General features: G+C 39.0%; 1 protein-coding gene across 1 annotated transcript; it reads right to left on the reverse strand.

Moving 5' to 3' along the window:
* Positions 1–13366: 13366 nt before the first annotated feature.
* On the reverse strand, positions 13367–16388 carry LOC109852639 (COP9 signalosome complex subunit 8). The gene is made up of 4 exons (XM_020423978.1): positions 16175–16388; positions 15935–16005; positions 14592–14770; positions 13367–14332 (listed from the first exon to the last, which is right to left on the reverse strand). Exons 1-4 carry the CDS (start codon positions 16238–16240, stop codon positions 14058–14060), a joined length of 591 nt encoding a protein of 196 aa, XP_020279567.1. The 5' UTR covers positions 16241–16388; the 3' UTR covers positions 13367–14057.
* Positions 16389–18131: the final 1743 nt, after the last annotated feature.

Raw genomic sequence — 18131 nt, forward strand, 5'->3', positions numbered from 1 at the left:
ACCGAAATATCGAATTTCTCACCGAATGTAAAGAGACGTGATTAAATTAGAAACGCAATGCTGCTGATCTCGCTGCGTGAGCGATTAGAACGGAGAGGGACGTCAGTGGAAGAGGAAGGATAAAGCTCGGCCGAGATGATTGATTCGTGTTTCTCCTGTCTGGGAACGAGAAGGAAATGAACCTGTCCGCGTTAACGCGGCCGCCGCTACTTATCATTTCACCACGCATAATTGCGCAATAATGACTACGCTTTGATTGTAGCAATTACGTAAAAGAAGATCCTGAAGTGCGGGATGAATTATCCTCGCAGAAATTTAATGCGAATGTAATTGACCGCTTGAATACAATTTAATCCTGATAATAACGTTGCGATTCAAACAAGTTACTAAATCGACAAATGTTGAAAATAAAAAAAAATAATAAATTTTGAATGAGAGATGGAAAATAACAACATTCACAGTTTTTTTTAATATAAAGTTTTTTTTCCAACTTATCTTCAATGATTTGTAATAAAAAATTGAGTCGAAATCAAAACGTGACGTTTATTTGCTAAATCAAAATCAAAAGTAAATAATCGATTGGATTAATTGTAGAATTTTCTATGTCATCCGCGCGTGATAGTGTGTTTCTGCGATGAATCATTTTTTGATCTACGCATCGACTACGACGTGGCAAATTTCGCTTGTGGCAAACAAGCTTCGTGGAATCGAGGACGAATTTTGGAATAACACGATAATTTCTCAACCTAAACAAGCGACCTTGGTTTTAATTGCGCGAGGCCCGACAAAAATTAATTAGCCGATTACAAATGAGATAAGAGAAAAAAAAAACGCATCTGCGGATGAAGCTCACGCTCGAACGTGGTAGTAGTTACGATATACGATTATTACGCAACCGCGACGCTTGAGAATTTATGTGCTCGCTAAGTTTGGCATTGCAATTCTCACGCTTGAGTAAGTGATAGTTTTACATAATTGCGAAGTTTTACTCTCGAAGACTCGTAAAACTTGCGAAGTTTTACACAGTTGCACAAAACGTTTAAGATATATCACAAGATATTTAATTTAATTTTTTTTACATAATTGATAGTTAATTTTTTTTTTTTTACACAATTGCTAAGTATTTCGTAAAAATTTGTTTGCAAATGTCGAAATCTGTATTTTTCTAAACCTTCGAGTTTCTGTAAAGAAATAAACTTTGGAAGACGAATAAAATTGATTGATCGATTATAGGCTTATTCGATCGAGTTGCGATTTTGTGGTGTCTCTCGGTGCTCAAAAGCTAGAACGAATGAGAAGAGATAATAGATCGTTTGAGAATTGAAGCGGAAGAGGGCGGAACGCAATATCGAGACGAGCGAGGAGCATGATCGAGAGAAAACCTCTATAACGGTTCTTTCTCTCGCGTTAGGGTTAACGTCATCTTAACGTGTACTTTCAACGTCTATAACTCTTTAAAATTTACGTAAGTGCGTCAATGATAGGCGGGGAGACGACGGCATAGATCTCTCTCGAGTACCGATAGTAGTCGGCAGACCGAGGGAAGAGGTTTACTCCCACGCGTTTAAATCGCTATTGACATTGACCAGTTTCCGCGCGGCTCGTGCACAAACAAACGTCAAAATATTGTATATTCTAGCGAAAAATAGACAATTCTCTGACAGTCACAGCAAAATTTTTACACAACTTGTTATTTTTTTTTTTCAAACACGAGAGAGTTTGCACAATAAAAGAGAAAATAAAATATCAAAATTAATTAATTGTGTATTTTTCAAACAAAATATTGTCAAACAAAATAAATAAAGAGAATGATGTTTTACATTTCAGATTTATGCATTTTAAAGAAAAAATATATTTGCGCGGGTAAAAAAAAAAAATTGTGTCACGAGAGCCACGTGGCCGACGACACTTGGTCGAGACAATCGCTTCGATTTCGTTTAACACGAACATCGTGTCTAATTACAAGCGCGGTAGTACCGAACGATTGTTAAATAACGTCAGCGGCGATACGTTTAGTGTGGCGGTTCGACCTCTCTACGACTACGGTAGGTGGGAACCATCGGCGGAGAAGTCGTGCGCGACGTTGGTGGCCGCGCCACCCGGAACAGACGACGACGACGACGACGACGACGATGACGATGACGATGACGACAACGACGATGGCTATGGAGCCATCAGATTCTCTTGCACTCCATTCATCTGAGATCCATTGTCATCGTCGTCGCTAATAACGCGGGACGAATTTCGACGACACCGTTAAAACGCACGCCGATGGAATTGTCCACGACACGCGCGCGTCATAAGTGTATCATCTTCTTAATCGCAACGTTAGAAATTCATTACATTAGAGCGGTAGATAAATTTACTCGTGCGATGAGAACCGAGTGTATATAAAATATCTCTGAAACGGAGTTGCGTGTTCTCTCTCTCTCTCTCTCTCTCTCTCTCTCTCTCTCTCTCTCTCTCTCTCTCTCTCTCTGCTATCAGAACGCACGTATGACATTTCTTTCGCCAACCTACTATCAAGATACCGGATGGCGTTGGTCGCTCCAATCTAATGTCAAGTTATTGATATATTCGTAATGCAACAAATCACGATGAGCACGTGATTGTACTGAATTAGCGCTTTTTTCGCGTGTGGTCGCATATATCTTTTTTTTTTTATATGCTAGATCATTAACGTTCGAGCAGACTGAAGACTTGTCAAAATTACAATTGCGAATTAGCAGTAACGATTGCAGCTGATTGATCTATAATAACATTCCTTGACACGTCATTCCGTTCACATTTGTGTTCTCTCTACGCGACAAAATATATAAATCTGTAAAACTGTTACATCAGTTTTTCCGACTTTACTCGTACAAATTGTCGACAACCGAGAAATTTGCTTAGAAACGCACGAAAAAATTATTTGTAAGATATCAATTATCGCAATCTTCGAGATTGGATAAGGCGCAACGCGCGCGCATTTTGCCGACACCGGTCGCAGCTTTAGAAAAAACGATCGATGCTCTCGCCTCGTTTCGCATGCGACAAAAAAGTCATCGATGATTGATGTTTAATCGTCCATGGTGGTTGCAAATTGGAAAGACGCGAGAGGGAGCCTGACGTCATTCAGTTTAACGAGATTAGAACGCGTTTGGTATCATGGGGGGGGACTCCGTTGTGTATACGTTCATTAATAAAAAAAAAAAAAAAAAAACTAAGAAAAACGTATATCGATGCGCGACAAAACGATAATCATCAACGATGCATCGCCTGAAAATAGATTGGTCTGAGCTTTATCGTTTGATTCTGATATGGAATAATTCAACATTATAACGAACGATTCATCAAATGATAATACAATAAAAAAAAAAAAAGCCAATATCTACAACCGCACAGAACCAGGCTCAATGTAATCGTTGTCGCGTTGTTTGTTAAAAAATTGTAAATAATCAAAGTTAATTACTTCTCTTCTTCGAATGCAAAATAGAATTATAAATGTGCGATTTTACATAAAAAAAAAAAGATGTTTTTCGAAAATATTTTCAATGTTGAAGTAATCACGTGGGAGAGGAAAGAAACGGAATGGAGATTCTGTAGAAAGCGCGCGTTCTGTTTTACTCGTCGCGAAGACTAAACGAGCCTTCGTAAGCTCGACTCACTTTGTCAACCCGCTGAGGACAACCCGATAACCCCTGCGCATGAATTCTTATTGGCAATTGCCGCCAGTGCACCTTTCTCTCTCGCTCAAGGAAACAGAATATCGGTGCATCCCGCGGGCGAGAAAGGGTCGGCGAGGCTCGAGCGGCAACTCGTATCGTAGGCAACTCGCGTCCTTTTTCCCGCGGCGCACGAAAGCGGAGACAATGGATACGTGGGCGCAGCATCGCGAACCCTAACCCCGAGTGATCCCATATTCATCGTTCTTTCTCTTTCCTTTCTTATTCCTATCCTTTCTCGCGCTATATGTCTCCTTCGCGTCTGCTCTATCATTGCCGTCTCTCCTCTCTTCTCTCTCTCTCTCTCTCTTTGCTTCACCTGCATTTCTTCTCAGGCATTTCTCTTTATCTCCAGCCTCCCTAGAGCGATTGCAAAATCCTAGAAGTCTCGCGCATGCTTCGAGCTATCAAGTAGTCACCTTCTGCGGTGCCACCGGAGAGATCTATTAATGTGTGTGGGGACAGTGATCGTAATCTTTCGCGGAACTCACGGACGCGTTATGATTCTTCAGGGAGATTGGGAGGTTAAATGTTTTCTGAGACCAATGATATAAATATCTTACATGGCAAAAATTATAAATGTGACATATGTCACACACGTGACGTAGCTTGTAAGAGCTCTCTTTCTCCGTCGCTCTCTTTCTCTTTGAATAATATAAAAATGCTAGAAAAATACTTTCGGAATAAACGCATTCTTTCATTAAGACAAAGAACCACCAGAATATATCGTAATTTCAAAAGTATATTTCCTGGTACGAAATACCCCATGTATATATACGCAGCGTACGATCGAAATGGCAAAGTTGAAGATTCCGTGCCGATGTGCTTCTATCGGGACGAAAAGAAAGGCGGATAATGGGATTAGAAGTTCGTGTGTAATCTGACTGCTCCTTTTACCGGGCGATTGCGAAACCTCAGGACTCGGATAATTTTGTTTGGCGGCGCGGAAGAAGCGGGGGAGAATGCGCTCCAGAACTTCCGAAGGAAGAAAGAGAGAGAGAGAGACCTTCCCCGCCTCGCGCTCTTCTGCCGGACGTTCACGAGCAAACATTGTTGCGAATAACATGAACGGGGTTTTATCGGGTCAGTAATCGTGGCCTGAGAAGAGAGCTTAGTCGTGTTTGTTTTTCGGACTGCGACTGGCACTAATTTTGCCCCAGTACTTAAATGTCGCGCAGGAAACGGAAGAGTCGTCGTCCCGACAAACTTTCTTTGCCATACGATTTGAGAATGAAAAATGAAACGTATAAGTCTGGATTCGCTACTTTTTTTTTTTTTAGACGTACCGCGTACCGTTAATCTTCAGAAAGCGTTACTTCGAGAGAAATTAAATTATCGAACGTAGTTATACACGCGAGGAAAAGTCCACTCTTCGCGATCACAAGTTTGTACTCTACGCGCCACTAAATTGTTAATTAAATTAAATTAAATTAAATTAATTTTTTTTATTCAAACTTCGCACGCGCCTGATTGAAAAATATCTCTGTTTATAGAAGACGTAAGTTGCGTTCGCTTTGAACATTCTCGCGCACTTTGAAAGTCGATCTTTGTTCTATATTTTAATAGACCGACTCCTCGAGCGCGCAAGTGCTCAAAGCAAAAACTCACAATATCAAAAGACAAGAAATTTAAATAGCTTTTTTTTTCAAAGAAAAATCAATCTACTTTCGACACGTATATAAATCGTGCTTCTTCCGAAAAAAAAAAAAAGAAAAAAAAATGATTTATCCGCGCAAAGGGTCAAGATGTTTTCGCTACTGAACGAGCCGTGGCCTCTCGATAATCGATCGTCATTGTTATCGCGCGCGAAGAGGTTATCGAGGCCGAGCGTGGATCAAGAGCGCGGGAAAAGCGATATCGCATTGAGTTTCGGGGCGGGTCGAGAATCTCTTGCCGTCGCGTTCTCAGGATCGGAAGCGCGGTGCCGGTTTTGCAACAATGCGAGATATTTTCTTGCCGTCACGTTATGCAATATGCAATGCGTATATATTTCCTCGCAAGTACCTCTCTCAGCACGAGAGAGCGGTTAAGAAGTTTATTCACCGAACTCAGTGCTACACGAAATGCGTCAAATTTGGTAATTTTTTTTTTTTTTTGTATTTGCAGTTGAAACATTTTATATCGTTTGTCTGTGTCGCCACAAAAATCACATGTGAGATATTAAAATCAGACTTTTATACGCACTTGTATATTCTTATGAGAAAAACCAATTTATATATGACAATAGATTAAAAAAAAAAAAAAAAACTGTTCGCGAAATAATAGATGAAGGGCTAATTAAGCTAATACAAGCAAATATACAGAATGTGTAAAAAATGTGATTTTTATTTCAACATATATGATAAGACATTTCGATCCTTGGATTGAATCATCATATTGTTTGATCATATAGTGGGATATTGCAGGAACTGAATCGACAAGAATTATCTCAAAATTGTGTTTACCATTTTGATATAAAAAAAAAAAAAATTGCCAACTAAATCTTAAAATAAATGTTTTGCAAACGAGATCGACTTTATTTGCTCCCCGATAATGAGTGTTACGCAGGTGTTGCGGTGAAGTGGTACGAAAGGTTTGTCGTTCGATTAGATGAGGGGAACGAGGAGACGCACTGACAGATCGGAGGAGAGAAGACACAATTGAATGTTGGCGGATCCGTGGGCGGGACGCAGTTCGATTGTTTCTTTATCACGATCATCCTCGTTCTCTCTCTCCTGCGTCGGCAATGACGATCTCGTTCGACATAGTGTTCTCTTCGTAGATTTACGGGGTGTCTCTTTGATCGTATAATTTTTCAATAAAATATCGATTATTTATCGCAATATTATATTCTCAACGTTATAAGTTTGACTTAGAGAACTCTTTGCTAATTGTATTCACGACTTTGAACACACAACTATTGCTATATTTTTTATATTATTTAATTACAATATTCAAATTGCATATTCAGCATTCACAGTGGTGAGACACCCTGTAGATTGCGTCTTTGTCCCTGTTAGAGCTGGCAGATGCGAGTCGATGTTACTTCGGTGGGTGCGCTCAGAATGCGCCTTCTCCGTGGCATACCACCGCTGGAAAGAAAACCGATCGTTACCTTTGCACAATTGCATCCCGTGCACGCGGAACGTATGCGCGATCGAGCAACGAGGGGATCATCGATTCGTTTCGGGCTCGAAACTCCCCCGCGCGCTTTCGATTATCGTGAAGATGAAAAGTTCTTATTATTATCCTGGCAGAAAGACGCCGCGCTCTCGTATCTTATTTGTGGGCAATAAGGAAGTCGACGACTTTTAACTCTTGAAAGTCAACGCTTTAAAGATTATATTCCGAACACGGGATCAAAACGTAGGGTAAAGTGATTTTGAACGACATGTTGCACGCAACAATGGTGGTTCTTATTGGCCACTTTCATTTTTTAGCGTTTATCTAAAAAATCCTTTCTCCAGAAGGAGTGATTCTGGAGAACAAAATACATAATTCGCGCGAAAATCTATTTTTAACCGATATTAAATTGGCTACAGGAACATTACAATCTATTGATCTGTTGTTTCAGTTATTTAAATGTAACACTTTACTTGTGGCCCACCTTGTATATGTATTTATATGTAACATTTAATTGCAAAAAAACTAAATGTATATTTTAGTAATAATTTTCTCGAGCGCGCGCGCCTGTTTGTTTGTGAACAAGAGATATTTTTTTCAATCTATCGTTTGCCTTCGAACCAATTTAATCTTTAATTAGTCCTCCGTGTTTTCTAGCTTCTTCATTAGCGATGTAAATATAACCATCCGGGGTTTTTGTACAGTCAGAGATGATTCACGTTATAATGTGTGTCAATATATTAATGAAAAATTAATAGATAACAAGACCATACTCTTCGATAAAAAGTCTTTTGTTGTTTACATTCGAATTAGTCTTACATAATTTCTTTGGGCGTTCTGTTGAATAATTTAATGGCGCAAATAAAAACGCTTTCATAGATCTTGTAAACACTTAGGAATCTATATTGCGTATAGGTTGCTATATGTTAAATTTTATATGTTAATATATTTATAATGTATATATATATATATATACACATATATATATATATATGTATAAAGGACACAAAAATACATATAAACGTACATAACATCTACAGATAACAACAATGTAAAAATTTTTGATAGTACTGGTTTTGAAAAAAAAAAAAAAAAAAAAAAAAAAAACTGTTTCCTGATTATGTGTTACACAGTGTTGCAGTTATATATTAAAAATAATATATATAAATTTAGAGCAATTGATTTCGCGCGAACAATGACACGCAAATTACTTCGTAGAAATAATATTCTGACATTATTTGAAAAAAATACCGTGGTGTCTGGGAAATAATGACTAAGTATAATGACATCAATGACTAAGAAACTTAGTCAAAGAATATTTAATTATAAGAAAAAGCACACACACACACAACCATTCTTACGACAAAAACAGATCGTTAAGAACTGTTATTATTTCTAGTCTTTTCGGAGGATGTGCATTATTTAAGACGTGCGTCATTAACGAATATATGTCGACACACTTACCGCACGTTGTTGATTCGGTAACGACCATTCCGACAACATAAGGCGTACCGATTAGCCGGGGACCGACGTAACGAGAAGCGATGACGTCGTAGATCGAAGAATGAGGATCCTCAGAATTATCGTCAGAATGCAAACTCCCTGTGAGGTGTATTGCTTGATTGCGCAACGAAGAGGTTGTGGCGGGTAATTGAACGCGAGAAAACATAGCGTGCTCGTTCCGCTTTGAATCGTGATGACAAAGAGAAAAGAAAGAAGTCTTGTTGTACAGACCGGCGAGTACGTACTTCTGTCATTCCTCGCTAATACACGGAGAGATTTTTCCGAACAAAATAGATCTGATCGCTTACGCTTATTTTCAATTTCTAATTAACATAATTTCAAAAAGATCGCGCGTATTTTTTTTTTTCTATTAAAAGTCTCTCGGAGCACACGAGTAATTAAAAATAAAAAGGGAAATCCTTGAAATTAGAGATAGCACGCATAATCTCTCCTCCCGTCTAACAACGTTTCTCGTTGTTTTCAGCCATCGCGATCTTCGTCGAAGCTGAAAATCTGAAACGCGAACCGACGACGACGCGCACGCTGGTGATTGGACGTTGCGGCGTAGCGTCGCGACGCCCCGAAGCGCGCTCGCGTTCTCCGATTAGATGAGAAATCCGCGCGCGTCGCGCGCGGATAATGCGACGCAGATTCTTATTGATCATTTAGAAGCAAGTGCAAGTAGCGTCCTGCGCGATAAAAATATCCAGAAGTGTGGTACCAAGAAGAAAAGGTCACTCTGAAACCTGGACGCCCTTTTCTCCGCACGTGTGAAACGAACCATCGGTCTCGCCGGCAAACGCAGACAAAACACCATCGCCTTTAATTATCGAAAATTTTGACCCCGCGTAACTCGCATATACCATCCCTTTGAGTTCTTTTCGGAGCGACTGACACGAGGTCACGAGGGGGTCGAAGAAAATGAAGGCGAGGAGAAGGAAAGCCAGAGAGCGAAGGGGAATCGCTCTTCGCCCGGCCTTCTTATACTTCTTCTTCGTCATTATCATCATCCACTCCTCGTCCCCGACGTCTCACTCCGACGATTCTTCCGCCGCAGTGCGCGCGTGATAGCGACTTACGAAATCGACTAGTCGCGCGCGTTCGTTCGATTCGTGCCGCTCGCTCGCTCGCGCAGAGAGCATCGGCGTTTTCCGCGACGCGCAAAGGTCACCCGCAAGCGAGCGCGCGAGCGAGCTCGGGAAAGAAGACGCGAGTCACCGGCGCGTACTCTTACGAGGGGAGGTCAGCTGAGGTAACCGGTAACCCGGCTCTGACTCTTCCCTCTCGCCTCTCACCTTCACTTCGTTTAATGTTGCAAACCGATGCTCGCTTGTCTTCGCTAATACTCCGCGTCGCGCCACACCGAGATAATCGTTGGGGTCTAGAGAACCTGAAAGTCTTCGGAATAGAGACTGTTATTATTCTCAGGGTGAATTATCTCCATCAAATAAGGGTGTCACACGTACCAGGTTTTCTGGGTTTTTTTTTTTTTTTTTACAATTAATTTTTATCTTTCTTTTTGTATTATTTACTTGTTGAAATTTTTTAATATAAATTCTTTCCGATCTCCCGTTGTTCTTCCAATGTTTTTTTCTTTCGAACAAAATGTTATATTTAAATACTTCAATTGAGAAGTATGCAATTGTTAATATTGGGCGATTTATCGATGATGGACGATCGAACGGATGTGCAACGAGATACGCTAATGTCTGTATTCCCCGGCGTCTCATCGCGAAGACTCCGGATCAGTGTTCTTTCGCTGCTTGATAGTCACTTCGATTACATCGCCGTAGGGCGAATAAATTACATTCTCGTAAATCACTAGCGCGAGGAGGAGGTTGCAATTTCATTCCTCGCATCGAAGGGAGATTCAGCGTAAAAGCTACATTACGTTAATTTCATATATACGTCTTTCACGAAATATCAAAGTAATTACAGTCCTCTCGCGCACAACTCTTTCTTTCTGCAATGTGCGCGCGATCTCTTTTAATTTAGAAAATAATTCTTAGTCACGTTATTTTCTAATGTTATTTCCAGCGCATTTTGCGGTTTTATATCTTTTTAACGTATCTTCGAATCTAAACGACTTCGAACGCAAATCCTATATATATACTTAAATGTTTCGCGTTAACACACACGCGCGTGTTTTCATAACAATCTATTTACATCAATCTTGTTGTCTACGTCTTGTTGCGTTCTACCGACCCACACGTAGGTATCTTTACTTATTTCGACATAAAATTTATTTGAGTGATCCTAAAAAAAAAAATTCCTCGGATCTACGGATGTGCGCAAAAATAATAAATCTGGTCTAAACTACAACTATGTGTTAAGCTTGTCCATCCATCTCTTTTGTTACTTCATCAAATCGAGGGATGGCAACTCAATCTACGCGAACAGATGTGGCGAAAAGACAAATTCTCCGGGACCTCGCTCACGAGGTCTCACCTCAGATGAAAGGTTAACGAAGACCGATAGAGCCGCGAAACGTTCGACAACTCGCAAACGAGGCGCGAACGAGGCATCGTCTAGTCTACGTTTCGAAGCTTGTTGTTCGTGATCGTTTCGTCCCCGTCCGAGCCGCTCCGTGCCTCGGGATCGGGACGAAAAAGAATATCGCGGCCGGCGGTGCGATATCGCGATGCAATCATCTCGCCGGATGAATCTGCATTATTGAGCGAACGGCGTTTGAGCGAAGGCGCGCACGCGAGCGAAGAGCGCGACTCGTGAAAACAGTGCGCGCGCGTACGTTTTACAACAAGCTCGGGGGTCGGGCCCCGTTATCGCCAGGCCTTGTCTCGGGCCACATCCTGCGCTCGCGCACTTTGCAACCCCCCGCTGGTCGCTAGAAACGTATTTTTTTTCGATACCGATTATTGCGGCGATCGCGCGTTCTCGATACGGCGCGTCTAGGATAGGATAGGCTTGTAACATACGTGCGGGCGCGCTCGCGTGGGAAACACGCCTTCCTTCTCCGCGTGTTCGACAGGTTGGTTAGACGCTTTTCTGCGAGCATATTCCCACACGCCGGAATTAGCGCGCGAAAATTAGCCCGGATGATTTTGATCAACCGGTCGCGTTCTAACGACTTCCCGCGAAACACGTGCCGCGAAAGGAAGAGCCTTGGATCAAAAGACGATATGATCGCGCGCAATATTATCGGATGAATTATTACAGAATGTTTCATTTCGACACTCTTGTTTACGTTGCGTGTTAAATACATTGCAAAAAAGTACAGATTTTTTTTACATAAGAAAAAGTAGAGACAAAAGCACGTTTCATTCTATATTTTTCGAAAAAAAAAAAAAAAGAAAAACAAACTACAAAGGCTTTTACTTCCGTGACTCCGGAGGGATATACAGCATGACGTGCATTCTATTCCGCATAATAGAAGCGACCCAAACGAACGCCGACGAGAGCGTTTCGACTTCTCTCGTTAGCATGCATATTCCTCGCGAAATATCCGCGATCGAATAATGTAACCGCGCGCGCGGAGATCGAAACAATCGTTCGCGAATAGAAACCGAACGCGGCAGATCTTCGTCGAAGCGATTCTCACGTTCCTAGACGTTATTCGATATTGAGGTGTGAGAATTTGACGAAAGAAGCGCGATGTAAAGGATGTGGAATCTATAATGTACAAATTTTCTCTCTTCAGTCTTTTTCTCTCTCTCTCTCTCTCTCTCTCTCTCATTGGCTATTTTTCAAATTACATTTTTCCCAATTAATATAAAACATGAATATTAAACAGACATTAATTAAACATACATATAAATATTTTACCATGTATTTACAATAATAATTTATTAAGCTAACGTATTCAACCGATCAAGAGAAAATGTATTACCAGCTATTATATGTATATTAATAACTTTAAGTTGAATATAGAAATAAAAAGCAAATCTTAAAACTTTATTCAACATGTATATAACTTTTCAGCACGTTGTAGCGTTGATACAGGTGAGATGCGGATTAGCGACTAGCGTGAAACATGCATGCGAGAACATGCGATCGTACGCACGCGTGTAGTACTAACGATACTGGTGCAACAACTTTCTAGAGTGGCGGCGGGGCCCGAAAAAAGAGCAACACAACCGCCGATACCGGGGAGACCGCGAGCTACCTGCAACCCGCTGCAGGTCTCCTCGAGAATATCCGCGGGATTGCGTAACACCGCGCGCGGGAGATCAGCGGCACATAACAATGACGGCTGGCCCGGAATCGATTTCATAGGGAATCACGTGCCGCTTCGGAGCGTAACCTCACCTGCGTATTTTTCCCGAGCGAGGATTCGATTTGCGTGACGCAACTCGAATCGCCGCGAATCCCCGCGGATTTTTTTGACAAAGCTTTCACGAGCGAAACGCGCAAGGACGCTCCCCGTCTTTGTGTTAATAAGATCGAATGCATGTTACTGATAATTGAATTTATTTGTAATTTTTGAGAGATTACGTGAGAAATAAATTTTGATGATTGATCGAAACACATTTCAGTAAAAAAAAAACGTCATGCAATTGCAGTTTTTTTTTTTTAATCTGATTTTTTTCTTCACCTAGTTTATAAGATATAGCAGAAGAGTTTCAATTAAACTTGAGTTGAGATTAACAAAAGTAATATTTATAGAATAATAATAATATCAATAAAGTATATACAATTGATATATATATATATATTATTGTGGTTAAGTGAAATTCTGAAAAAAAAAAAAAATGGTTTTTATATTACTAATGTTATATAATCTCTGTGAAAAAAACAATAGAAATTATTAAATCGATTTTAGTTTTCAAATGTTTCGAAAAATCTATTGAGAATCCAAATGTAAAATGTAACATTACTTTGCTAAGTAATGTTAAGAAAATATTGAGCGAGAATATGTATGTATGTATACATACATATATATATATATAATATTTAATAGTGAAATATATATAATATTTAATTAGTGAACATAAAAATCAAATATATAAACACTCACTTGCTGTTAATAGTACACTTTATAAAAATCCAGCAAACAAATATCACTAAGTGCCAGCGGAATATAATGCTGTTTGAGTTTGTTTTTTTTTTTTTTGTTTTTTTGTTTTGTAAATTCAAAAATATCACGAGGAATCACGCGTGAAATTGTTCGTTATGTCACACACGTGTTTTAGAAAGAGCACGTCGTCGTCGTGAAAACGTTAACGGCTATCTGCCCGATTCTTACTGCGACTATCCACTTTGATAATTACAGAGCCACGAACGGTCGCAGTGTGTATTTTCAGGGGATTCTCATCGAGAAGCGAATAAGGAGGGGAGAAGAGAGAACTGTTTCTCTTGCAGGTCTTGTACTGCAAATGCCAGTCTGTCCTCTCGCACGCACAGCTGATTATCGATTAGTTTAGTTGTTGACTCCACGCTTATAAAGAGCTTCATTGAATTATCCTTCCGATCGGACGGACAAACTGCGTGGGTAGCTTTCTGTCATTCTCGCTCGCTTGTTCTCGCTTGTTCTCTCTCTCTTGCTCTTTTTCTCTTACTCTCGTTCTCGCTCACACACACACACACACGCACGCACACACACACGCTCTTTCTCTTTCTCTCTCTTATGAGGGCTTATTTTACGAACACCGATGATGCTACCTTTGGCGCGCACTTCCTCTTTTATATAATAGGATTACGAGGCGAGAGAAATTGCGAGAGAAGCTTCAAGTCCGTCAACGAGATTTTGCAGCAATATCTTCGTATGTTTCATAAATAAATGAAACTCTTTTAATTTTCTAGGAAAGAGACAAATTGCGTGAGTTTTTGCAGCTGTTCTTCTGTTAAACAAAGCTTGCTCATCTCATTCTGATATTGTTCTTCGTCCTCGTCGCTTCTTTTTTCTATGCGCGGTTGTACTATTGTGCCGTCGACATTCCAACCCCTGTTAATCGCGGCCAGTTTTGCCTCTTCCAACGACAGTCCACACATCGTTGCCATGGCTGTCAAATCCAATGAAGAGTAAGCCTTTGCTATCAGCCTCATTATTCTCTCATGTAACATATCTGCAAAAGTCAAACAAGAATTTTTATAGCTCGAAGAATCTCTCTTAAATATAAAAATTAAACTTAAATCTGTATTATTCTTTTCTTCTACATACACTGGTGGTGTATGTGGAAGAAAAGATATCCTGTTTCTATTGTTCGTCTTCTACTTCTATTAAATAACGAATATACATGACTAGCAATTTTCTCAATTCTTTAAATTTTATTAGTAATTTTCATCAAAGCATAATAAAAGTAATTCTTTTACTTTTTGATTTACCTTTGAGAACTTCCATAATCTCCTTAATATCTTCACTCCATTCCTGTTTAAGATCTGTATGAACTTGAGCCCAATGACGTTTCCACATGCTTTGTCCTATCTGCCATACTCGATCGAGTTCAGGATGAGAGGATTTCACAGTTTGAGGTATTCGTTTCCAAAGAAACTTGGCCTGGCATCTGTGTGATCAATGCATGTTTATTTAAACAAGCCAATCACTAAAAACATTCGACCAATGTCCACATTGAGTATGATGCAAAATAAAATTGATCGCAAATTTTAGTGCAGGATTGTTAGCAAAATTTGCTAAATATTTTACATCACCGTTTTTCGCTCTATAGTAACGATTGCTTTTTGCAAGGAAAACATATCTTACACATTTAAAGCATTGATCAATCCACAATTTCAAGGAAATAATAAAAAATATAATAAAGAAATAGAATAATTATGTCAATTTAGTCTAATATAAAGACTAAAACTAGATTGTAAACATGTTTCACATCGTGAGTCGTAGACGCCCCACTTTGAATTTTCCGATCGAACTTCCATTTGAAAATTTCCTTATTAAATGGAAATTCTTAAAACTATTCTTTTATGATTTTTGGGATATTATAAATATTGTAGGGCATATGTCACAAGCAAAACTATCAGTTCTGATAAAGTGGTTCTGATAAAATCGTATAGTCTATAGAAAGTCATTGAAAATCTGGCATGCAACATATTAAATGAAAAAGAAACTATACTATACGACAGTAACCGATAGATAAAATTAAATTAAATTGAAATTAAATTACATAGCTTTGTAAAATACCAAAGTTACATCAGAACAAATCAATTAACTTTATTTAAAATACATTCATATATTTAGTTATATGTTAACATTCGAAGATGATTGTTTTTCGGGTATGAATCGCGTTAATGTCATTTTTAGGCAATTTTTGACGATCGTTTGGTACATAACTATACTTCGATACATGTACCATACGATTGCCAAAAAAAATCGCCTTTCATACCGACGTTTCGTAAATATTTTAGCTCACTTCATCAGAGTATCAAGAGCAGCCTGACACTCTGATAAAGTGAGCTGAAATGTTCACGAAACGTCGGTATAAAAACGATACTGTTGCGGTTCAAATTCGAAAAACATCGTCGAATGTCAATACAACCGCGAAAGCGGTCAGATATTTAGTTACATGTGTTTGTGCATAAATTGAATAAATCATTCTTTATTAACTTAGTACACACATGTAATTAATAATACGACACATTAGAAGAATCCCAAAGCTAAATTGCGCTACAAAAGTATCATACATATAAATATATCTGACTTTATTTATACTTACAATTCATTTCTGTAGAGATAAATAGCTAGTAGTTGTGTGTAAGCAATAGCACTTAGAACTCCAGTTGATGACTAAAACAATACAAAAAAACATACAAAAGTGCAATTACTTAATTCAAATTATCTCATTTCTCATAATGTGTATACGACCTAAACTGTTAATTGTTATTGTTAAACACGAGAGAATAGCGATTGGAATAACAAATTTACAAATCATTTATAACGAGTGTGAAAAACTTACCTCCAATTCGTTCGTTTCCAAGTCAATCATCAATTTGTTCAATTCGGTCGTACGATTTGACCCCATGACAACGGTTTCAATTATATTATGACAAGAAGAATAAGAATGCAAAATATTTTGAAAACAGAAAGTACAAATGGTAAATCAGCTCGGCGGCTAGTTCACAGCAAAGTAACATAACCTTAACCAAAGAAAAGGCAATGGTTGCGGTCAAAGCCTCACTGTAAACGTTTCAAAGCATTAGGGTTGGTTTATAATTGTCCTAAAACCAGAGAGAAGGCTGAGAGCGGCCATGCTATTGTTGTTTTTTAAGACGGTTTCCAGCCGCTACTTTCAGCGCCAGGTTCCACTTTGCGTGAAACTCGCGAACTACGAAACGAGTTCCACTTTCAGGCGCATACGATAAAAATGTATCTCGGTAAGAGTCTGTGCTAACAATGTCCAAACATCGACATGGTTCTATTCCGTGCTATGTGCACGAGTCCAAGTGTCAAGTCGACACCTGACCCTAGCCGCACTCCGCAGTTTTCTCTCAGCTGAAATACAAAATCATAAAACTCAGAAAAAAAGTAAACACGAAAAGATATAGATAATATAATAAACACGAAAAGAAAATAGATAACAAAAAAAAATATATATAATAAAAATATTAAAAAAATAAATAATATACTAAACACGAAAAAAATAGATAATATAATAAACACTAAAAATAATAAACAAAGTTAAGGTCTATTATCTTTCGCAAAATAATGACGATATACTAAAGCTTTGCAATTTCTGGCGCAATTCAAGCGTCAATTTTGACGAACACAGGGTAACCAAAACTGTAGCTTTAATGGAATTTGAAACAACGAGAACAAGTGACTTTCACAAACTAACTAATACGTTAGGTACAATCATTTCTTATCGATATAACATAATGTTCAAAACTTTAGTTTTACAATAACCAAACACAATAACTTTCCTATTTCTTTTTTACTTTTCAATGAAACCTTTGAGACTAACTGTTATAAAATCTTATTGTAAAAAAACATTTATATTACTTCACCTTGCATTTCCAGTGTGTGTATCTTTATTACATATATATCACTATCTTTTAAAACCACGAAATTTATTAAACTTGTATGCTCGACATTTCAAAATTTGTAACATCGACCGTTACAAAGAAAGCGAACAAACAAAACTTATCATCATGACTATGTGACTGATATGTCACGTAACATATCCGATCTATAAACCTAAGTAAACTGCTCTTAAATTAGATACTTCTTTCACACACACAATAAAACGAATGCGAAAATACACTTGAGCGTACGTATATGTACTACTTATGCACGCATGCGAATAATGCACAATCGACTAAACCCTACTACATCCACCACAATCGTGCATAAAATGCATGCACCTATTGCACATATGCTTCTGCTGCAACACTTATACTTATACAGCCTTTACACGTAAATAAAACAAACGTAATTTTTTTTTTTTTTTTTTTTTACGAGGAAAAATGCCCCCGCACACCCTGATCCCTTCTGAGGGATCACCATATCCCAGAAAAAAGATCAGGGTAGTGTGGGACTCGAACCCACTAAAAAACCTCGGGGATCGAACGCAAACGGGAATCGCACGCATATAGGAATCGCACGCAAGTGGGACTCGCTCGCAAAAAGGAATCGCACGCAAATAAGAATCGCACGCATATGGGAATCGCACGCAAATAGGAATCGCACGCAAGTAAAAATCGCTCGCATAAGGAATCGCACGCAAATGGGAATCGCACGCAAGTAGAAATCGCACACAAATAATAAACGCACGCATAGAAAAATCGCTCGCATATAAAAATCGCACGCAAGTAGGAATCGCTCGCAAAGAAAAATCGCACGCAAAAGGGAATCGCACGCTTAGAAAAATCGCTCGCATATGGGAATCGCACGCAAGTAGGAATCGCTCGCAAAAG

Source organism: Pseudomyrmex gracilis, unplaced genomic scaffold (assembly GCF_002006095.1).
Source record: "Pseudomyrmex gracilis isolate BER0280 unplaced genomic scaffold, ASM200609v1 scaffold_32, whole genome shotgun sequence".
In the NCBI taxonomy this organism is placed as follows: domain Eukaryota; kingdom Metazoa; phylum Arthropoda; class Insecta; order Hymenoptera; family Formicidae; genus Pseudomyrmex; species Pseudomyrmex gracilis.